Source organism: Garra rufa, chromosome 13, assembly GCF_049309525.1.
Source record: "Garra rufa chromosome 13, GarRuf1.0, whole genome shotgun sequence".
Lineage (NCBI taxonomy): Eukaryota > Metazoa > Chordata > Actinopteri > Cypriniformes > Cyprinidae > Garra > Garra rufa.
Window position 1 is genome coordinate 23,302,753 of NC_133373.1, and position 24,017 is coordinate 23,326,769.

The 24,017-nt window shown below is 35.9% G+C and overlaps 1 protein-coding gene across 1 annotated transcript; it reads left to right on the plus strand.

Moving 5' to 3' along the window:
• Positions 1–252: 252 nt before the first annotated feature.
• nrbp1 (nuclear receptor binding protein 1) lies at positions 253–23,636 on the plus strand. Its single transcript, XM_073816716.1, has 18 exons — positions 253–876; positions 1,561–1,885; positions 1,973–2,095; positions 6,382–6,483; positions 6,559–6,648; positions 7,157–7,197; positions 9,691–9,785; positions 9,868–9,951; positions 10,042–10,100; positions 10,181–10,279; positions 11,892–12,024; positions 12,136–12,223; positions 12,325–12,375; positions 12,492–12,627; positions 12,850–12,903; positions 12,994–13,057; positions 14,344–14,399; positions 21,909–23,636. Exons 2-18 carry the CDS (start codon positions 1,649–1,651, stop codon positions 22,002–22,004), a joined length of 1,608 nt encoding a protein of 535 aa, XP_073672817.1. The 5' UTR covers positions 253–876; positions 1,561–1,648; the 3' UTR covers positions 22,005–23,636.
• The last annotated feature ends 381 nt before the right edge of the window (positions 23,637–24,017 follow it).

Consider the following 24,017-nt stretch of genomic DNA (forward strand, 5'->3'; position numbering starts at 1 on the left):
ATATCATATGTCCATGTAAGGTAAGCCTACATGTGGCACACATATCATATATATCATAAAGTATAGAAATACATCATATATAATAATACCTCTAGATACAGTATGTAGTTAATTTTATATCCAACGAATAAATGTGTGTTAAATTCCCCCATCGGTCACTGAGGGTTAAATAATGAAGGTGTCAGAATGATGTCATCCAGCAGATGGCGCTGTGTGAATTTGGTCCTGAATTTACACTCGCTGAATAAACGACAGAGCGGTTCATACAGGAATAAGCAACAGCGCACCACAAAACTCGGAGCTGTCGTCATTTACCTGTAGCTTTTCAGGGATATCGACGTTTAATTAATCTGAGTCCATTCGTGTCGTAATATTTAAGCGATACGGAGAAACAAATCGTTCTGTGAGGAATATCTGCGCGAACATCCGGGAGTGTAGCATCCGCGGCTATCTGAGTATCGCATCAAATCTGTCAGCCTGTAATATTTGTATTCTGTTTTAGCTGATTTTACTGGTTGGAACGGTTTGGTATTTCAATTACTCTATTTAACATTGATCATATCGTCCAAGGAAATAGATTATTTAGATAACGTTATAATAATCGCGAAGGCTCCGGAGGCCGCGGAGCTGCGCTGCTTGCTTCTCACTCGCGAGTCGGCAAAGGGGAAATTGAACAGTCATTTCATATCTTGGGATTTCTGTTGACCACTAACTCTCCCCTCGACAGCTACACTCCAACACGGACTCATATTGTTTGAGGATATATCATTTTTTTTTTCTCATTGTCTGGGGATTTTCCTCCTCCGTGTCCCCGGCTACCATCGACTAGCTGCTTCCGGCGAGCTGGCGACGCCGCTTATCTCAGGATAGTCTAAAGTAAGATAACCGGCATTGCTGTTTATATGGTGGGGAGCAATGTGTTGTATTTGTTGTGTTTGTGTCTTATCTGTGAGAGGGGATAGTCAGCTGTGGTCTCTTTTGAATGCTTGAGCATAAACCGAGGCCTGGGTTGAACTAAGGACAGGACTGTGAGGAGAGAGAAAAGATGAAAACATCACCAAAGCGTGTGTCTGCTCATGCTTCAACAGCTGTTACGGTCTTATACAATTTTGGAGGTCAAAATTACCTTAGTTTTAAATGAAACTGACAGTTTAAGAGCTGATTCAGTTTATTTTGTTTGTTTAGACTTTTTTAGTGTTTCAGAGTGAATGTGTTTTCCTGGTTGCCTTTCATTTGAGATTTGGGCACATTTAAAATCCCTAAAATACATGGGATATCATATACAGTTAACCTGAAAAGTGTCACTCTACCAGTATTTTGTTTACAATCATCTTCATAAATTTTTGCGTTCCTACAGCCATGAAAAACAGCCAGGGAGGTCAACAAAACATTAAAAGCATGGAAATGTACATAGTAAATACATGTTCGAATTATTAGTTGTGAGGTGATGAAAAAATAATAGATCAAAAGGTGTAAAAGGCGTCGTATTTATCTTTAATACATACTTGTTTTGTTTATGATTGCCGTTTATACTCTGATGAATCATTGTTGATTTTCCAGCTCTCTGCCTCCTGCCTTTGAGGTGTGAGTCAGCCAGACTTCTTTTCCTGTGACGGTTCAGGACCGGGCTGTCAGTTATCAGTCAGTGATGTCAGAAGAAGGAAAGCAGAACGCCACACCTGCGACTGCATCCACTATGGACACGAAGTCTGAGTCTACAGCCTCGCCGCCTACCGGCCAGGGGGTTTCGTCAGTGTCACCTCCAGTGTCCACAGTAACACAGCCTGCACCACCTGCAACTGAGGATGAGGAGGAGGAGAGTGAAGATGAATCTGAGATTTTAGAGGAAAGCCCCTGTGGACGCTGGCAGAAACGGAGAGAAGAAGTACATAAATAGTCTTTCAGTAGCTTTGTGTAAAGAACGGACAAAATTTAAGTTGTTATTCATTGAGAATGTTCCACTTCCTAACAGGTTAACCAGCGTAATGTCCCAGGTATCGACAATGCTTATCTTGCCATGGACACAGAAGAAGGTGTGGAGGTGGTGTGGAATGAGGTCATGTTTTCTGAACGGAAGAACTTCAAGCTACAAGAGGTAAAACTACTAATTGTGTGCCTGCTTCGTTGTTTCTTTGAAAAAGATTTGCAGACCGATAGTTGTAAAGTCTGCTGAATTCTCTTTGAAATGCTGGCTGAAGCTTTGATAATATTCAACAAAGATTTTTCATGATTCCTCAATTCAATTCGAGTACTTGATTTAAAAAAATCCTCGACTGCAATTCAAAAATACCGGAAGTAGCGCATTTCACAGATGAGAACCCATGAAATGCATTATTAGACAGTTTTCCAAGGCTTAAAAAATCACAATAAAGAATAATAATTCACAAACGCTACAATTCAACTAAATAAATATATGCAATGCTGGTTTAATATATGCACGTTAATTATTTACATTTACATGCATCTTAGAACAGCTCAGTTCAGAGTAAATGCTGCTCCGCACAAACTTATGTATAAACCTATGCAAACACATCAGTATTTTTCTCAATATGCAAACTGTTCGTCAGAATTTCAAAATAAAAACACAAACCCTCACATTTTGATGTCCACATATTCAAGAAATTACAGTGGCTGTGGAATTTCTACTGTAAAGAAACCCAAAGTTGAGATAAGTTGAGATAATATTAAACAACGGTTAGATCATGCAGTAAAGTGTAAAAACATCTGCAGTCATTTGTTATAATGCGTAATGTTCTATTAGTTCTATTGTTTATAATACATTTATGTATTTTTTTTAACAGTTTTATTCAATAAAGTTGTGGCAATGTAATTACTTGCCTTCGATACTTCATTTAAATTTTTATATATATAAATTTTAAGGGTATTGTTTGTTTAGGTCTATTTTTATTATCACAAAACAATTAATTATAATTATCTAATTACTCAATTAATCATCAGAATAATTGACAGATTACTAAATATTACTGTTATAATTGTTAGTGACATCCCTAGGTGTGACTTGATTTTATGCATCAGTTACATATAATATTGGAATCAGATTGAATGCAAGTATGCAAAAACATGCCTTCATATCTATTTTAAGTATGTCCAATAGCTAACACCTAAATAATGTCATTCTGATGGATAGCTGCTTCAAATGAAGATTGTGAAGAAAGTCTGGGGTCAATATTATTTATTTAAAAGAAATAGATACTTTTGGATAACAAGGATGCATTCAATTGATCAGAAGTGACAGTAAATACATTTATTATGTAAAAAAGATTTTTAAAAAAAATCATGAGTTCCGTTCATATATTAAGCAGCGCAATGGTTATCAATGTTTTCAACATCAATAATAATGAGATTTTTTGAGCACCGAATCAGCATATTATAATGTTTTTTGAAGGCTCATGTGACTGATTGGCTGCTGAAAATTCATGTTTGCCATCATGGAAATACATTAAAATAGAAAAATTATTTTAAATTTATAATGATTCCACAATATTAAACTCAAATTTTTTTATTAAATATGCAGCCTTCGTGAGTTCTCTCTCAAGAAAACTCTTAATGTTTATAAGGAAATATGCATTAAAGGAGAAGTTCACTTCCAGAACAAAAAATTACAGATCATTTACTCACCCCCTTGTCATCAAGATGTTCATGTCTGTCTTTTTTTTTTTTTTTTTCTCTTCATATAGTGGACTTCTATGGTGCCCGCGAGTTTGAACTTCCAAAATGCAGCTTCAAAGGAAGAAGGGCCTTATCTAGCATATCTATAAAATTACATTTTATATACTTTTAAATCTCAAATGCTTGTCTTGTCTATCACTGCCTCTACTCTTTGTATTCTGGTTCAAAACAGTTAGGGTAGGTTGATCTCATTTTCTCTTCCAAATTCAAAATCGTCATTGCTGTTTTAACTTTTTTTGTAAAGAGCGTTTGATAATCTTTACTTATAACTTTACTAATACTGGATTTGTACCTCTGCGGCGATTTTGAAGTTGGAGGAGAAAATGAGGACAAAAACTGTATTGAACCTGGGTCCACAGAGTACGCATGCTCATCACAAGCTAGATTATACTTTTTTTTTTTTTTAGAAAACAACCAATCATTTCTATAGATAAGACCCTTCTTTGAAGCTAGGGGTGGGCGATATGACCTAAAATTAATATCACAGTATTTGTCATCTTTTGAACGGTGACGATATAATATCACGGTATTACTTTTTTTGGTACATTTTGGGAGGAGTAGTCTGTCCTGTCCCTTAAGTATGTGAATAAAGTTAATATTTTTATAATATAATAATCAAATGGTAGGTATCCTTTTCAAAAAGAGACATGGGAGAGTATGCATTCTTAACATATTTATTTTGCAAAAAACCTAAAGATCTTACTTAACAGTGTACAAAAAAAAAAAAATTATTGAAATTTAATTTCTGCAATATTTAAAACCTTTAAATAACTGGGGGAAATCAACCCATGGCAACAGTTTAAAAGTAGACCAATTCTGTGGGGAAAAACGCGGACTTGGCAACCCTGCATCCAACACGAGCTGCTGGAGTTAATGTCATTGCACACGAGTCCGAGATTTTTGCACGTAAAAAAAAAATACAGGTTATGTTAATCGAGTTTATTGCCTCTGAAACTTTCGTCCGTCATTAAAAAAAAATCGGATCGTGTTTGATTTTCTGCATTTTCGCATCCATAATAAGCATTTTGATAAGGATGGCGATTATGAAAAAACAAAAAAAAAAAACGCATACGAAAATCGGACTCAGTGTACAATGACCTTTAGATTTGAATGATCACGGGTCGAAAGTAAAGAGAGATTACAAACATAGACTGGAGGATTTGCTGCAATCTTGTACTCACTGACAAATATCGATTAACGTTATAAGATGTGCTGCTCCCTTTACACAGAGTGTAAACAGGCCGGTCGCGTTCGCCTCGTGCCCGCTCAATTTGTGATCCGCTGTTTAAATTCTTCGGCCGGCCGCTGGGAAAAGTCCCGGTCGTCCCGATTGCCACTCCGCCCCTGGTATAGGCTACAGACCCGACCTTTCTTCACGGTGTTTCACCAGTCGTTTAATGGCCACTCCCCTTTTACCTACCACCTGCAAAGCTGTTACGAATATGTTTTACTTTTTTTATTTACAACAAGATATATAGTATAAGGACAGGTATTCAGACCACAACGTTTGAAGAAAATGTAATGCCTTATTATTTAGAATGAGCTATTATTGATGTAAATGCAGCCGTTGGAGGCACATAATTGATTTATTACGGTATTGTCTATTTGAAGCTGCATTTAAACTGCACTTTGGAAGTTCAAAATCGGGGGCACCATAGAAGTCCACTATATGGAGAGAAATCCTGAAGTGTTTTCCTCAAAAAACATAATTTCTTTACGACTGAAGAACGAAAGACATGAACGTCTTGGATGACAAAGGAGTAAATCATCTGTACATTTTCGTTCTGGAAGTAAACTTCTTCTTTAAAGTAAATAGGGTCAGTTTTGATATCACATTGACTTGTGTAGTTGTAACTGGTATGAATGAACTGATAGTTTGCATTAAACACGTGATATAAGCATAATCTGTGTGAAAGTTCACCAGTGATAATTATCTCCAAACATAGCTGCAGATTCAACTCTATTGCTTCCTGTGTTCTTGCTTACTAACATGTTAAGCTGGGAATTAGCAATACCAGTGAGTATTTAACTATGAGTGTTTGGACAGCTTGATTGCTTCACAGAATGAGTGTACTTGCCTTCATTTCTTGGGTGTAAGCTCCTTACACAAAGTGGTCTGACCTGTTTGCTGCCAAGCCTTTAAGGAAACGGCATTCTCCCTCAGAGCCTTCAGCTACTTATTAAAAGTATTGTAGGAAAAGCATTCTTTGTGCTTATGCAACTATCTCTTATTAAAAAGGTCATTCCCCTCTTTCTAATATAGCATACTTCACTCTGTCATTGCCCGTGAGCGCTTTTAATCAAACTCGATTCATTAATGCCTGGCATAGAGTTGTGGACAGCCATCTGTTTGGCCAGTCCACATACTGCGCTCCGTTCTGCTTGGCAGACGCTCTTCGTGGAATTCAATAAGTAATTTTAGAGGTTGCGTTTTGACAGGCTTTGCCGTCTACACTGCTGATATCATTTCCCATAAGCACATGTGACTAGTGCAGTGCGTCCAGCTATAAAAAGCAATGAAGTTTTTCCCTTGTTCTTTTAAATAAGTTTGTTGTTATTGCATAATAAAATAAAATGAGAGTTCAGTATTTTATTATAATAACCTGTTCCTCTAAAAATCAAGATGTTACATATTTCTGTCAAACAGCTCCCTCAAGGTTAACTTAATCTGCTTTTTTTTATGTTTCTTAGGAAAAAGTGAAAGCGGTGTTTGATAACCTCATCCAGCTGGAACATTTGAATATAGTAAAGTTTCACAAGTACTGGGCAGATGTGAAGGAGAACCGAGCCAGGGTATGAAACGCAACAACAGGAATATTAAAAATGTCCATTTTTGGAGTTTAATCATTTTTTTTGTCACCCCTTCAGGTTATTTTCATTACAGAGTACATGTCTTCTGGGAGCCTGAAGCAGTTTCTAAAGAAGACAAAGAAGAATCATAAGACTATGAATGAAAAGGTAAGATTGCTGCTCTTTGTCTATTTAGACGAATAGACAAAAGAGCTGTTGAGACAAAATGCACTGCAGACTAATACACATCTTTGTCTCGAATTACTTGCTTGAATGTTAGTCATGGTTGACTTTGCCAGATCAGTATCGCCCAGATCAAATTTGTTTAAAACTCTACTATTATATATTTTTTTAGACAGAATGGTAGTTGCTTTTTGGTACAATATTATTACTAATGTCAAATGTGCATTTATTACTTTTTAACGTGCAATAGGTCAAAGCTTAATTTGTTTTATGCTTCTAGGTCTTTTATGTTTTTGCTGCATTCATTGCTTTGTTTATCATGTTGTTCAGTATTAGGATTGGTGCATTCCTAGATTAGTAATACTGTTATTCATGTTTTAGTTTCAGTGAGTGTATTATTAGTTGGGATTAATGAAACGGTCTGCTGTAGTATAACAGTCAGGTGCAGACTTGTTTTCTAAGATGGCATTAACTATTTTTGGGACTCTTTTAGGCATGGAAACGCTGGTGTACTCAGATATTATCTGCCTTAAGGTGTGTGTACTTTTCTCTGTTTTTTCTTTTCATTTGTTCAAACACTAAAATGGCAATATATTTGGAACAAAATTCCTCATTTAGGGCCCTATGAAATTCGTTAAATTTTTTCCTAAATTAATTTTTTCCCATGTTTTATTTTCTAGACTTTGTTTTAATGGCTAATGGTTAAATAGTAAAAATCTGAATCAAAAAGCAATTAATTTAAATCATGAAACTTGAAAACTTAGACAATTTAACAGCAATTAAACACTTAGCAAAAATTATATTTTTAAGGCCCTATAAAATACGTTTCATATTTTTCTCGTTTAATTTTTTTAATTCTGTGTTTTCCATTAATTTTCTGGATTCCATTTTTATTTATCTTTTTTTAAAATTAATTGATTAGAGATGTTTTTTATCATATAATTTATGATATGAGCATTTATTATTATTTTATTTATTATTAAAACATATTTTATTGTACTGTCTCACTTTTAATACATGTAAAAAATTTATTAGTATAATTTTGCTAGAAAAAGTTTTAGAACTTTTATCAAATGTTAATGTAAAAAAATCTTGTGTAATATAACTTGTGTTTGTTTGCTGGTTTTTATTGTATTTGTTATACTAGTATTTTTTATTTTTTATTGTAAGATGCTGACATAGCATTAAATAGAAATATGCTATTATTATTATTGTTGTTATTATTATTATTATTATTATATATCTTTTTTTAGAAATACTGTGTATTTACATTTTATCTGGTAAATACATTCTAGTAAATATTTATTTTTTGTAAATATTAGGGATGCTCATTTCGGTTAATTTTCCTGACCGACAACCGCTGCTCGTTATCCGAACATTAACCGTTAACTGATAAAATTAGAATAATAAATTAGTTTAAAATAAAAATAGAATGCACGAGTATCTGTGATGATACATTAAAAATACAAACAAATGTTTTATTTTAACGTGCAAACAGCAGCATACAGAGCAACAACAAAAACTGTATTGACATATACTTAAATTATCACGCATCAGCAGCGGTTCTGAGAACAGAGAAAATCTGAATGAAAAAAAAAGAATAATATAAATAGGCCTACACTAAATATGTATAAATTAAATAACTACCTAATTAAGATGACAAAACTAAAACACACTGAATCCTTTTATGCGCTTTGAAGAACTGTACCGGTCTTATTCTTCTCGTCGGACATAAAAATATATAGCAGGCCAGCCAATACCTCAGTGTGCCTAGTTTTTAACATGTCCACATGCTGTATGGATAGGCAGGACCGCTGCCTGTTAACTCTTAGATCCGCGAAAAAAACACCATCACAAAAACCCTTTCAATTTGCGGTTCGGGACTTCCATCCACTGTCATATGCGTGTGGAGAAGCGCGTGTTTTACAGCGTTCACCAATAGCCAATCACAGACATATATGTTGATTTGATTAACACTGTGGCCAATCAGAGGAGGCTATGTTACAATCCACTCACCAACCAAAGTGCTGGTTTCAGTTTTGCTGATTTCTACACTTTCGCGAACTCTCTTATTAAAACAAAGAAAGTGTTGGCATTATATAAATAAGAGATTAATTGTGCAGTGTAAAGGTTATTTTATTACTTTGTAATAACTTTATGAGATTGCGATGAACTACTCTAGGATGAGTGATAGCTTTCCAGTGATTGTAACGGGAGCGCCTATTGCGCACTTTCTAGACTATAATTCATTCAGAATTTGAATACATTCACTCACGGATTCACTCTCTGATAACCCAATAACGCCACTTGCCATTGAGTTGCATATACTACATCAGTTTACTAAGTAAAGGTGAAGCAAAATATGTCTGTACAGCCACACTGCGCGTGAGTAAACGGATAACTTACAAATAGCATTATTTCTTTCACCATGCAGCAAACGTAAAAAAAAAAAAAAAAAGAATAGAAAAAAAACCCTTTTAAACCGTTTAACTGATAGTAATAATCGGTTAAAATTCTTACTGTCGGTTAACGGTTAAACGGTCAATATGAGCATCCCTAGTAAATATTCCTTAAAAAGTGTTCTTAATAATAATAATTTTATCATTAGTAGTAGTGCTATTATTACATTGAATAATACATTTCTGTCACAGTTAAACCAAATTTTTATTACGTTGCTGTGAAGATCTTTAGTTTCTGTTTGTATATGATGTGACTATAGTTTTTCTCAAAAGAAATCATAAAATACTCATAAAGTGATTCTAACAGCAGTTTTAGAGGTTTTGATTTAAGTGTACTGATCTACTTTTGATTTATTCATCCAAAAGTTGGCACATTTCCTTGGCATTCCGCATTATACTGTTAATTAATTCCATCTTTATTTATTGTGGAAATCATAGGGCCCTACTCATTGACACTGGAATGTTCTGTGACTGTTATAGCTGTCCATTTCTTTTTGTTTTGATGTTCCACTATACGTCTTGTGGAGAGCTCCTATTGCACTCAGATTTCTCACCGTTCTTCCTTCAGCTATCTGCATTCATGTGAACCTCCCATTATCCATGGGAACCTGACCTGTGACACCATTTTCATACAGCACAATGGACTCATCAAAATTGGCTCAGGTGGGCTGAAGCACATTGAGTATGACTGTTTAAGTGTTACACATTTTATTATTGTTGCTGATGTTTCTCTGTCTTTTTGTAGTGGCCCCAGACACCATTAATAACCATGTGAAAACATGTCGGGAGGAACAGAAGAGTTTGCACTTTTTTGCTCCAGAATATGGAGGTAAATCTAAGTTCTGCAGAGTTTTTTCAGTGCACTTGTTATGTAAAAAATGACTGTGTGTAATTTGTCTTCTTCCCTCATTTACTTCAGCTGTTGCCAGTGTCACTACAGCCGTGGACATCTATTCCTTTGGAATGTGCGCCTTAGAGGTGAGTGCTGTTTGTTGATCATTCGTCAGGGTGGTGGACTGACCAGACCAGTGATTCAGGTTTTTCTCCCACTGTTTTAGATGGCTGTGCTGGAAATCCAAAGTAATGGAGAGTCCTCATATGTGTCACAAGAAGCCATTAACAGTGCCATCCAGTCTCTGGAGGACCCACTGCAGAGAGTGAGTATTTAAATTTGTATTAAAATTTTTAGCAACTAAAGATGCACTACCATTTAAATGAGTCTGTTATGCTTAGGAAAGCTGCATTTAGTTGATCAAAAATACAGTAAAAATTTTTTTGCAACTTTATTATTTTTCTTAAGTTAAGGATTTTTGATGAGTAGATCGTTCAAAAGAACCTTATTTCAAATGTTAATCCTTTGTAACATTATATTTGTTATGTTCTTTGTTCAGTTATTCAGTAAGGTGAGATGCATGTGGAATCTGAATATGCATATCTGCAACAGGCTTTCAGATTGCAAATAAAACAAATAATTTGTAAATTCAATTGGATTGTTTCCCCACACTATTATATGATATGTTGCATGTAACTAAATTTAAATCATCAGAAATATTAATCAGTGATTTTGAGTGTTGCGGTGTAGCTGAAATATGAGGATTTATGCATATTGTAGCACTAAAACAACACCTGACCACCTGGAATGCTTGGAATTTCCTTACAAAAACATATCACACCCTATTAAAAAACAAAACTTTTTTTAAATAGTTAGATGCGTTGGATATTTATTTTTTTCCTCCCCCTAAAAATTTCAGAGATGCCAACTTTTGGCAAAATTCACCATTTTGAATTTAAATTGGGTTAATTGTATGATTTGTGTAAATCTGGTGAGTTAATTTTTGACTTTTTTTTTAAAGGGGTACCAGTAGTACCAAGTTAATTCTATAACCTTTTGAAAGTCCCCCGCTTTCAAACATTCTTGTGTGTTTTTGTGTACGTGCTCCGTTTTTGCAACGTTGGGAACTGAAGCCAATCACAGGCATCTCTGTTGAAAGCAATGGCCAATCAGAAGTGTTTACTGTAGGTTAGTCAGAATCCCCTCTGAACTCATTTTTGTTTTTGCAAGTCTACAGACTTCTACACGCTCACAGATCTTCCCATTATAACAAGAAGAAAAGCATATACATGGTGTAAATAAGAGATTAATTGTTAGTCATTATAGTTAGGCATTAATTATATGAGTTTTCACGTGAGTAAGCGTGGTTAGTTGTGCTATAAGGTGAGTGCCTTTGCTCGTGTGTCTCTACATAATCCATTCACAATTTGAAGAAAATTTTTGTTTGTCTAAAAGGACCGAACCTCCACTTATACTGTTTCAGAAATGACAAACATGAGTGTGAAAAATACATGAGTGAATCCGCTAAATTGTTCCACGAGTCATTGCTATGATTGACAGTAGGGCTGTCACTAATGATTATTTTGCTAATCGAGTAATCGGTCAATTATTCTGACAATGAATCGAGTAATCGGATAATTATAATTAATTGTTTTGTGGTAATAAAAATAGACCTAAGCAAGCAATAGCCTTTGAATTACTTGAAATACATATACAAAAGCAAGTAAACATATGGTTTTATTGAACTAAATTGTTAAAATACATGGTGTATTATAATTTCTTTAACGTATAATAAACGATAGAGCTATGGTACATTTACTCATAACACTGACCGTCTCTATAAGAGCCAATCAACTTTTCAACATAATAATGTTATTTTTAATGCATATATACTAATGGATATAAAGTTGTCTTGTTTCTCTGTGTGTGTGTTTTAGGAGTTAATTCAGAAGTGTCTGGAGGTGGACCCCATTAAGAGGCCCACAGCCAGAGAGCTGCTTTTCAATCAAGCTCTGTTTGAAGTGCCTCTTTTGAAACTCTTGGCTGCACACTGTATCGTCAGTCACCAGCGTGAGTCATGAGCTAATCTCATTATCATTCAGACATTTCATTTTATGTCAGCTTCATGAATGGAATACAATAAAATAAACACATTGAAACATTTTCCCTCTTGGCTTCTAGACATGATCCCTGAAAATGCTTTAGAGGAAATTACCAAGAACATGGACCCCAACCAGGTCATTTTGGAAAGGAAAGAGGTCCAACTAAAGTGAGTCTTCTCATGTGATGCAATTATGCCTTGTTCTTCTTTTTAGATTTCAAATATGCAGTCATACCACGTAAATGGCTTCTTCTTTTTTTTGCCATCAGACTCTCACAGTTTCCTGCTTTGGAGCTTGACAAGTTTCTTGAAGATGTGAGGTGAGATAAAAAATAATAATAATCTAATTTACCTATTTTTGTTGGCTAAAGGAGTCACAATGTTCAAACAAGCACAAATGTAATATCAACATGTGCTCTTGGTTCTCGTGATGCAGGAACGGGATCTATCCGCTGACTGCCTTTGGCATGCCCTGCCCACAGCAGCCTCAGCAAGAGGCTGTCAAGTCCCCTATCGTGCCACCCTCTGTCAAAACGCCTACGCCTGAGCCTGCAGAGCTGGAGACCAGGAAGGTGAGAAATGGACTGATTTAAGAGACAGTGACCGACTATCAATGATTAAGAATAAATCACAGTTTTCTCACCTTCCCCCGCTGTCCATCAGACTGTTTCTGTGTGGCGTATTACTACTTCCCTCTTAAACAAATCTAGATGGGTGGTTACAGTCAAAGTCAACAGGATTTGCAGTCATTTAGCATCATATGTTTGTGTTAAAGATAATCTCTCTCCTTTAAGGTCGTACAAATGCAGTGCAACATTGAGCCTGTGGAGGAAGGAGCAAAACATCATGTAAGCTTTTGTCCTTTTTATTGCTGTAATGATGTTGAAGTTAGATGATAATTCTGTATATAACTCTTCTCTGCTCTTTTTTTTTAATAGCTGACCTTACTGCTAAAACTGGAAGATAAGCTGAACCGACACTTGAGTTGTGATTTGGCACCAAGTGAGTACTTTATCAGGCCTCAAACACACACTGCACAAGCATGTAAACTTCCCAGCTTGGTTTCACATGCCGTTGTGTTCTGAAATGTGTCAGAATGAAGCACAAGTATGCCTTGCATTCTCAGCTGCAAGAGACACAGCTATAATGGGCATCAGCACAGTCGGTTTTGTCTTTCAAGTCAAGAAGCTTAGAATCAAGAAGCTTGCTGAGTTTAGTTAAACTGTCAGCATGTTTAAGGCTAGCTACCTCAATACACATCTGGTTTAATTAAACACATGTTTGTTGCCACCACAAAAATGCAAGAATCTGTTAAAGGAGGATTTCCTGAAGGTTTACTCACCCCTATGTCATCCAAGATGTTCATGTCTTTCTTGCTTCAGTCGGAAAGAAATTAAGGTTTTTGAGGAAAACATTCCTGTTTTTTTCACCGTAGTGGACTTCAGTGGGAGCCAACGGGATGAAGGTCCAAATTGCAGTTTTAATGCAGCTTCAAAGGGCTCTACACGATTCCAGCTGAGAAATAAGGGTCTTGTCTAGTGAAACGATCAGTCATTTTGTAAGAAAAATACAAATTTATGTACTTTTTAACCACAAATGTTTGTCTTGCACTAGCTTAACCTCAACCCAATGACGGATGATTTTGAAGTTGTAGGAGAAAATGGGATGTTTTTCGCCCTCCCCTACTCTCTACGACAAAGAGCTAAACGTTTCCACTGTGATTACGCAATGTGTAAAGACGCACAGAGCTATTGCAAGATGAGAATTTGTGGTTAAAAATTATATACATTTTTTTTTTGTTGTTTTTTTAAGAAAATGGCCAGTCATTTTTATGCATAAGACCCTTATTCCTCAGCTGGGATTGTGTAGAGCCCTTTGAAACTGTGTTGAAACTGCAATTTGGACCGTCAACCTGTTGACTCCCATTAAAGTCCACTATGTGGAGGAAAATCCTGAATGTTTTCATTAAAAAAAAAACGTAATTGTCAGAATTTTCATTCTGGAACTCCTTTAAGAAGAATTAAGCAGTTTACAATGACCATGTGCATTAAGTCAAATTTGTGTACCTGCATAAAGTGTTTCTGGTGTAATGTTCTTGTTTCTGTTCTTATTGGTGAATTATGAAATAATTGTTGCCAAAACATGAGTTGTACAGATGCACTTAAGTACATCAGATTCAGATTAGAATTTTGACTATAAAAAAGCGAACTGTCAACACACAGCACTTTCCACCAGCAGAATGTTGATTTATTGATGAAACTTAAGAATGTGTTCTGTTTGTGTTTTAGATGAAAATGTACAGGAGTTGGCCGTGGAACTAGTGCAGCTTGGCTTCATTAGTGAGGTAAGATTTAATATACAGTCATGGCCAAAAGTTTTGAGAATTACATAAATATTGGAAATTGGAAAAGTTGCTGCTTAAGTTTTTATAATAGCAATTTGCATATACTCCAGAATGTTATGAAGAGTGATCAGATGAATTGCATAGTCCTTCTTTGCCATGAAAATTAACTTAATCCCGAAAAAAAACTTTCCACTGCATTTCATTTCTGTCATTAAAGGACCTGCTGAGATCATTTCAGTAATCGTCTTATTAACTCAGGTGAGAATGTTGACGAGCACAAGGCTGGAGATCATTATGCCAGGCTGATTGGGTTAGAATGGCAGACTTGACATGTTAAAAGGAGGGTGATGCTTGAAATCATTGTTCTTCCATTGTTAACCATGGTGACCTGCAAAGAAACGCGTGCAGCCATCATTGCGTTGCATAAAAATGGCTTCACAGTAATGATAATGCTGAAACTTTCAAAAACACCAGGCAAGGATATTGTGGCTACTAAGATTGCACCTAAATCAACAATTTATAGGATCATCAAGAACTTCAAGGACAGAGGTTCACTTCTTGTTAAGAAGGCTTCAGGGCGTCCAAGAAAGTCCAGAAAGCGCCAGGATCGTCTCCTAAAGAGGATTCAGCTGCGGGATCTGAGTGCCACCAGTGCAGAGCAGTGTTTCCCCTAGGTTTCCAGTGTTGGGGGGGGGCTTAGGGGGTTGGGTGCCAGTAGCCAACGTTACTTTTTTTTTCCCGGTACTTTACCCTACTTTGTGAAATAACGAAAACATTATTATAGACTTATTCAGTGGAAAAATAAGTCCAAAACTCTCTATTTTAACATTTTGAACAATAGGGCTCTACCAACTTTTGCTTTTTTTTTTTTTTTAATTCTTGTGTGTATTATTTTTTCTCATAATCAAATTAAAAGTATAAACATTTATTTATTTTTAATCAAATGAAAAATAAACCCTTTTAATTTTTGGCAAACAAACAGAGGTTTACTGTTAAAATCAATAAATAATAATAATTTAACATTTAAATAATAATTGTAGTATTTGTTCTACAATTAAGTGGTTAATCTTGTTATATTTATTTTTATCATATATATTGTTTCATGTCAATTATTTAAATAGGAATATATAAACAACTACATTATACTGTACAAAAGTAATACAAGACTAATGTTCTGTTACATGTTACTTTTATTTTGACAGGTTGCCTTGAAGTTTCTGTGTGTGTACAGCATGTTATGATGCTAGTTTTCTCAAATGAAACGGTAAAAGTGACACTCACAGCAGCTTTGGATATTGAGTTTATCTGTTCATGCGAGATGCAAATGCCCAAAATTAGCGGGAGCGTCACGTGTGCTTCAGTATATGCGTGTAGTAAAAGCGCGTCTCCACCATTCATACATACAGAGGCAAACGGAGCATGCAGGATTCATATTGAAACGGTCTTTTTGCATTTCAGTTTTCACAGACACTAGTCCATATCGCGATTTGAATGAAGTAACAGACCAACTTTTGATTTATTAATCCAAAAATCGACGAATTTACGTGGCATTTCGCGCTATAGTAGATTCGGTTTTTATGAATGGAGTCCGCGATCCCGTCTGTGTTTTCGCAGATGAGACATTGTAAACACGCGATCATGTAAAGACAGAAATGACATGCCTTCGTGTAAATAAGATAAATAACACAAGGCAATTTAGTTTGTTTAATAAAAGAACAATGTATAGCCCTGTTCTATAGGAAAGATAACCTTAATGACTTCTATTGTGATCTGACGCTATATCAAAAATAAAATGAACTTGACATTCAAGGGGGGCGGGGGGTGCCGTTGGGGGGGCGGGGCGCCCCCCTAAGATAATGGTAGGGGAAACACTGCAGAGCTTGCTCAGGAATGGCAGCAGGCAGGTGTGAGCGCATCTGCACGCACAGTGAGGCCAAGACTTTTGGAAGATGGCCTGGTGTCAAGAAGGGCAGCAAAGAAGCCACTTCTCTCCAAAAAACATCAGGGACAGATTGATCTTCTGCAAAAAGTATGGCGAATGGACTGCTGAGGACTGGGGCAAAGTCATATTCTTCGATGAAGCCTCTTTCCGATTGTTTGGGGCATCTGGAAAAAGCTTGTCCGGAGAAGAAAAGGTGAGCGCTACCATCAGTCCTGTGTCATGCCAACAGTAAAGCATCCTGAGACCATTCATGTGTGGGGTTGCTTCTCATCCAAGGGAGTGGGCTCACTCACAATTTTGGCCAAAAACACAGCCATGAATAAAGAATGGTACCAAAACACCCTCCAACAGCAACTACTTCCAAAAATCCAACAACAGTTTGGTGAAGAACAATGCATTTTCCAGCACGATGGAGCACCGTGCCACAAGGCAAAAGTGATAACTAAGTGGCTCGAGGACCAAAACGTTGAAATTTTGGGTCCATGGCCTGGAAACTTAATCCCATTGAGAATTTGTGGTCAATCCTCAAGAGGCGGGTGGACAAACAAAAGCCCACTAATTCTGACAAACTCCAAGAAGTGATTATGAAAGAATGGGTTGCTATCAGTCAGGATTTGGCCCAGAAGTTGATTGAGAGCATGCCCAGTCGAATTGCAGAGGTCCTGAAAAAGAAGGGCCAACTCTGCAAATACTGACTCTTTGCATAAATGTCATGTAATTGTCGATAAAAGCCTTTGAAACGTATGAAGTGCTTGTAATTATATTTCAGTACATCACAGAAACAACTGAAACAAAGATCTAAAAGCAGTTTAGCAGCAAACTTTGTGAAAACTGATATTTGTGTCATTCTCAAAACTTGGCCACGACTGTACACTCCCATCCTTTTTGAAAGAAATTACCCTTTTTTATAAGATACAGTAAAGACATCATGTTACAGCAGATTTCTATTTCAAATTAACCCCTTAAGTGTCAACGGGATTGTCTTTTTTATTTATCACATAACTTAGTAATCATCATAAATTATATATAATTTTTTAATCGGACATTGCATTCTCATCGGAAATGGTACTTTAAAATCTTTTAGCGATCTTCTCCCCTTAGTGGGTGGAGTTGAGTGTCATATTACAAAATATATTATGGTCTTTTAGAATCATTTTTTTATAATCTTCACAAAATACATATTGTCGGAAAGTCTCAAGATTTCATATTTGGTGGTTATTTTTTGATGTAATATTGACAGGCAAATTTAGACATGTGACAGAAAATTGCATAAAAAGTTCAATAAAGGTTTTGATGGCGCCTGGTGGCTGTTTGTGGTAAAACACACTAAAATCTCACAGGAACCTCACATTTGTTTTTATCAACTTCTAATTCGGAACATAACTTATTTAGACATAAGGCTTTAATTTTATAGAAGTTTTGGATTAAAAAATATTGATACTTTCTGCCGTAATTTGCAGATTGTCTTCTTAAAAAAAGAGTCCAACCTTAGGATTGTATTCCAAAGTGTTCATGAATTATAACAATTTAAGTTTGGATAGTGCACTACTATGTTCACGTCTATGTTCAAAAATGGGGGGTGACACTAAAAGTGTTAACTCAGTTCTTTCTTTTCTTTAAAATAAAATGTATCACTGTTTCATGTCACCACAATAATATTAAGGTGCACAAATGATTTCAACATTGATAATGTTTTTGAGCAGCGAATCAGCATATTAGAATGATTTCTGAAAGATTGTGTGACACTGAAGACTAAAGTAATGATAATGCTGAAACTTTCAAAAACACCAAAAAAAAAAAAAAAAAAAAATTCCAGACCCCAAATGTTTGAACAGTAGTGTAAATTAAAGGAATAGTTCATTTAAAAATGAAAATTCTGCCATTAATTACCCATGTCTTTCCAAACCTGTAAAACCTTCGTTCATCTTCAGAACACAAATTAAGATATTTTGATGAAATCCGAGAGCTTTTTGACCCTGCATAGACTAATGCAACTGAAACGTTCAAGGCCCAGAAAGTTAGTGAGGACATTGATAAAATAGTCCATGTGACAGCAGTGGTTTAACCATAATTTTATGAAGGTACGAGAATACTTTTTTGTGCGCAAAGAAAACAAACATTTAGAATTTATTCAACAGTTTCTTAATGTGTTGTGGTACTTCTGTGAATGCGTGGCGGAGAATGACACAGAAGAGAAGAAATTGTTGAATAAAGTAGTTATTTTTGTTTTCTTTGTGCACAAAAAGTATTCTCATAGCTAAATAATATTACAGTTGAACTACTGATGTCACATGGACTATTTTAACAATGTCCTTACTACCTTTCTGGGCCTTGAACGTGGTAGTTGTGTAGCTATCTATGCAGGATCAGCAAAGCTCTCGGGATTTTATCAAAAATATCTTAATTTGTATTCCAAAAATGAATCAAGGTCTTATGGGTTTGGAACAACATGAGGGTAAGTAATTAATGACAGAATTTTCATTCTTGGGTGAATTATCCTTTAAATGTGTCATCAATAACTGAAATTAAATCTCTGAACATAATTAAGCAAAATTAATCTATCACAGAAAAGACTTAAAGATAATGGACTGTGAGAATAGATGTCAATCAGAATTGTTTTTTTTTTTCATCCAGTTTCATTGTTGGCATGGTTACTGCGTTTAGCCAGTATTGGCGAGATCACACAATGTTCCATTAATGACTCTTTTTAAAAAAACATTTGTCACCCGGTTCAAATTTACTAAGCACGAGTTAGTGCCAGCATTCAGAATAAAATGTTTCCAATCAATAATTCAGTTGAGGAGTTTGTAGTTTGGAGTTTTTTCAGATGTTTGGATCAGTGTTGTTTTCGTCAACGATGACGAAATCATTTCGTTGACGCCACCTTTTTTTCATGACGATAACGAGACGATGACGAGATAAAAATGGCTTGTTGATGACTAAAACATGACGAGACGTGTGTGAGTTTTCGTTGACGAGACGAGAATAGACGAAAATGTTAGTGGGTGGTCCGTCAGACGTTTAAAATGCATGAGATTTCTGCTTATTGTGCATGCCAATTAAAACTTAAAAAGTATCTGACGCTATGGCAAGCCGTTTTAGCATTAAATACTCTTTGCTATACTAGTATGGCAAGCCGTTTAGCATTCCATCCTTGTTTGTCTTTTATGTTCTAAAACATTCCTTCATTATTGTAATTATTGGTGAAAATAGTCGATCCGGAAGCTCACATTGTGTTGAACTATAGATCTGCTATTTTCAGAACTTACAAGTGACACTACCCAACAGCAAAATACTTACTGACCTACATTAATTTGTTAAAAGACTACTTTTTTCCCTTTTTTTGACTAAAACTAGACTAAAACCTTTTTGACTTTTCGTCGACTAAAATTGGACTAAAACTATTACATATAGAAGTGACTAAAATTTGACTAAAACTAAGAAGCATTTTAGTCCAAAAGACTAAGACTAAATCTAAGATGGTTGTCAAAAACAACACTGGTTTGGATCAGCTGTGGCTGATTCCTGGAAGAGTAAGAAAAGTGACAAACAGTGTGAGCTAATCAGTAAAACAGCACACTGAGTAGAGTCCATGGATCAGACATACCCAAAAATCAGACATGAAAACTTCCTCTGTTAATGCACAAACCAGGGCCAGACCTCTCACAGAGAATACCACAATAGAGCTTGGCACTATAACACTAGTGCAAATTAGCATACGGCAGCTTTTCCATCAGTACTACCATGGCTTTTTGTTAGGTAGTATCATTAAAACTATTTGCTGTTGTTCACAGCCAGTTTTCTTCATTTAAAGTGGTTTTCCTCGATTTTTTTCCCGGTCTCGATGAGCAGTAAATGCTCTTTCTTAACTACAAGCAAGAAATTCTCTCAGTTCATCTCACTGGTATTGTCATCTGTCTGATTTGGCACATTTGTAAGGAATTCTGCTGTACCATCTGTGTAACTTCAGCATTTTTTCCCTTTTATCTCTCTGTGCTTTTAATACCTGACCCTGCATAATAATTAATTCAGATTTTTACATCAACTTTCTTTTCAAATTATTTATTTGATCTATACTAGGATTTCAGATCTGCTTTGCTGCATTTTTTTTTTTTTAGTTCCCTATTAATTTTTGACTTAAAGGGTTAGTTCAGCCAAAAATGAAAATTAGCTATAATTTACTCACCCTTCAGGGATTCTAGGTGTATATGACTTCCATCTTTCAGATGAATCCAGTCAGAGTTATATTAAAAATTATCCTGGCACTTCTAATCTTTACAGTGGCATAGGCGGGTGTTTCACTTCATGAGTCCAAAACAAGTCAAATAAAGTGCATCCATCCATAATAAAAAGTGTCTCACACGGCACTGGGGGGTGGATAAAGGCCTCCTGTAGTGAATCGATGCAGTTTTGTAAGACAAAATCCATATTTAAAACACAATAATCACTTTAATCTAGCTTCCACCAATGGGTCATACCCAGAAGAAGCTCCAGGCAGATGACAAATTGCGCATGCTCCGCACAGAAGTGATGAACGTGAACTTGCCGTGGAGAGATCAATACAAAACAAAGGTCACGACTCACAAATTAGAAGTTCAAAATGAGGATTTGTAAATTAAAAAAAAAAAAAGTCAGGATTTCGATATAAACCAAGTGGAGACTGGTTTTCCTGAAGCTGCTTCCAGTATGACCAGTTGGCGAAAGCTAGATTAAAGTGAGTCTTACGTTTTAAATATGAATTTTTTTGCTTACAAAAACGCATCGATTCGCTACAGGAGGCCTTTATTCACCCCCTGGAGGCGTGTGAGGCACTTTTTATTATGGATGGATGCTCTTTATTGGACTTGTTTTGGACTGATGAAGAGAAACACCCGCCTACACTCCTGAAAATAAGTGTGCTTTAAAAGGTTCTTCACAGCGATGCCATAGACAAACCATTTTTGGTTCCACTAAGAACCATTCAAAGTTTTTTTAACGAACCATCTCTTTCTTACCTTTACATAATCTGAAGAACCTTGTTTTGCCACAAAGGACCTTTTGTGAAACAGAAAGGTTCTTCAGATGTTAAAGGTTCTTTATGGAACCATTTAAGACATAAAAGGTTCTTCTATGGCAGGGTTCCTCAAATCTTACCCTGGAGGGCCAATGCGCTGCAGAGTTTAGCTCCAACCCTGATCAAACTCACCTACCTGTGATTCTCTAATGATCCTGAAGACCTTGATTAGCATGCTCAGGTGTGTTTGATTAGAGCTAAACTCTGCAGGAAAATGGATCTCGTGGGCCAGATTTGATGATCCCTGTTCTATGGCATCGTGAAGCACGTTTATTTTTAAGAGTGTATGCCATTGTAAAGCTTGGAAGTGCCAGGATCATTTTTTTATATAACTCTGATTGGATTTGTTTAAAAGAAGGAAGTCATATACGCCTAGCATGCCTGAAGGGTGAATAAATCATGGGCTAATTTTCATTTTTGGATAAACTAACCCTTTATATTAGATTTTTTTTTTTTTTTTTCTGTTCCTGTGCCATTTAGTTTTAATATATTTTTTTTTTCTGCCTCTGTCAAGGGGGATCAGCCACGTCTCACTACTGTGCTGGAGGAAGCGTTCTCTAAATTCTACAGCCGTAACGGCTCTCTGAATCCTGTAACCGTTTCCTCATAGCAAAGGGTCGAATCTGCCAGCTCCTCTCCACCATCCTTTATCTTCATGCACGGGACGGGACTCTAGCGCTTCATCGTTCAGAGGATTGTGTGCGAGCTTTGCAGGGAGGGATCAGAACACCTCAAACTGAGCCTGAGAAAGAAAACCACCCCTGTGCTGTTCTTCACACCGCTTTAGGAGGTGGAAAAGTGTTGGCTGATGGTTCCCGTGTACATTTATTCTGTCAGTGTAGCAGTCTGCTTCTCTGTTTTAAAAGAAGAAAAAAATGACTCGGTTATTATTTAAATCAGTATTACCAGCTGTATTTTGGAGCGTTTTTGCTTACAGTATGTGTGGGATGGGTTACTTCTGGTTTGCACTTTAGCAAATCTTTTTTTTTTTTTTTTTTTTTTCTTTTTAGGCACATCACATGCATATTTCATGATCTTTTATTCACTCTTTCAATCATTCATTTATTCTTTTTCATTGTAAGAGGAATGCGTTACTGTGGTATTTTGAAATTACCAAATAACATTGTCTTTGTACCTTTTAAGGCACATTAATTGTGGTTAACTTTGGTCTGCAATGCAAGATCTACGACGACTGTGAAAGGAAAGGGGTTCTCGAAACGTTGAAAAAAAGCAAACAGATTATTTATCTATACACGTACGGTCTATCTTGAAGCGTGTTTTACTATCATCATTGTGGCGGCTGTTGTTTTTTTTTCTTTATTACCTGTGAATGTATGCTGTAAGTTTTCATTTTAATGGTTTCTAAGAGAAGGGCACTTGTCTGTTTTCCCTGTATGTGACACAGTTATGAGTTTCAGTATAAAGAAATGATCTCCAGTGCACCAGACGTGTTAAAATGTGCCTTTGACAGACACAATCAATCCATGTTCAGAAAACCCACAGACTGACAAACACAAACACATTGTATTATTCCTTTTTGCATTGTGCAGATCCTGTAGTGTTGTTTTCTTTCTTAACTGGTCTGCATGCTAGTATACTGTAACAATTTTTGGCATATTTGCAGTATATAAAAACTCCTAGGGTTCTGGTGGTGCATTTGTCAGGCAGCATCATTTCAGTCCAAATTAGTTAGTTTGCACTGATTTGTTTAATGTTGATGGCAATAAATGTCATATTCACCTTGCTGGTACATCAAAATCATCTGATTTGAAATTATGCCTGAAATGTGGTTTAACAATTGAAAATTATTCTCATTGATAATTGCTTGTTTCTTTTCAATTATAGAAATGGTTCAATTTGCTTCAGATATTGGACAGTAGAGTGGAATATTGAAAAGCACACCTTTTTTTGTTAATGCAGACCAGCAGTGACAAATTTAGAACAATTTTAAATGAATGATTCATTCTGTGCTTGTTTTGAAAGAAACAACAGGCTTCGTATCAATCACTCTCTCAGTTTGGTCTGTTTAACAGGAGGAAACAATTGCCCAAAATCATTTTGAACTGTCTAGTTTGTCTCATGCAAAACATTCAGAAACTCATAACTGCTTTTACTCTGTTAACCCTCTATCTTTTCAAATTTGCACCATTTATTGATATAAAGATGAGATACGGAGTACCACTGTTTTTGTTTGTTTCATTTCAGCTCCTAAGTAATATTAAAAAGAATAGTTCTCCCAGAAGGTGAAATTATGTCATTATTTCTTCACCCTCATGTCATTCTAAACCCATATGACTTATTTTCCTCAGTGAAATACATATACTATATATAATTAGTTTGTTTTTTAAAATAATGTTTTAACTGTTTTTGTTTGTACAATAAAGTTAGTGGGGTCCAAAACGACAATAAACCCCACTGGCTTTCACTTAATATAGGTTTAGTAAAAATTGAGGGTGAGTAAATGATGGCAGGATTTTTATCCCTGGTGAAAAAAACAGCTAAAACCAGCCTAGGCTGGTTGGCTGGTTTTAGCTGGTCATAGCTGGAAGGCAGGCTGGTTTTAGAGGGGTTTTGTCCACTTTTCCAGGCTGGTCTTAGCTGGTCAGGCTGGGAAACCACCAGC

Coding starts and splice junctions, on each gene's coding strand:
- nrbp1 (XM_073816716.1), top strand. CDS start 1,649: ATGTCAGAAGAAGGAAAGCAGAACGCCACACCTGCGACTGCATCCACT. Junction 10,101..10,180: donor TTGGAATGTGCGCCTTAGAG/GTGAGTGCTGTT, acceptor CCACTGTTTTAG/ATGGCTGTGCTGGAAATCCA. Junction 12,904..12,993: donor AGGAAGGAGCAAAACATCAT/GTAAGCTTTTGT, acceptor TTTTTTTAATAG/CTGACCTTACTGCTAAAACT.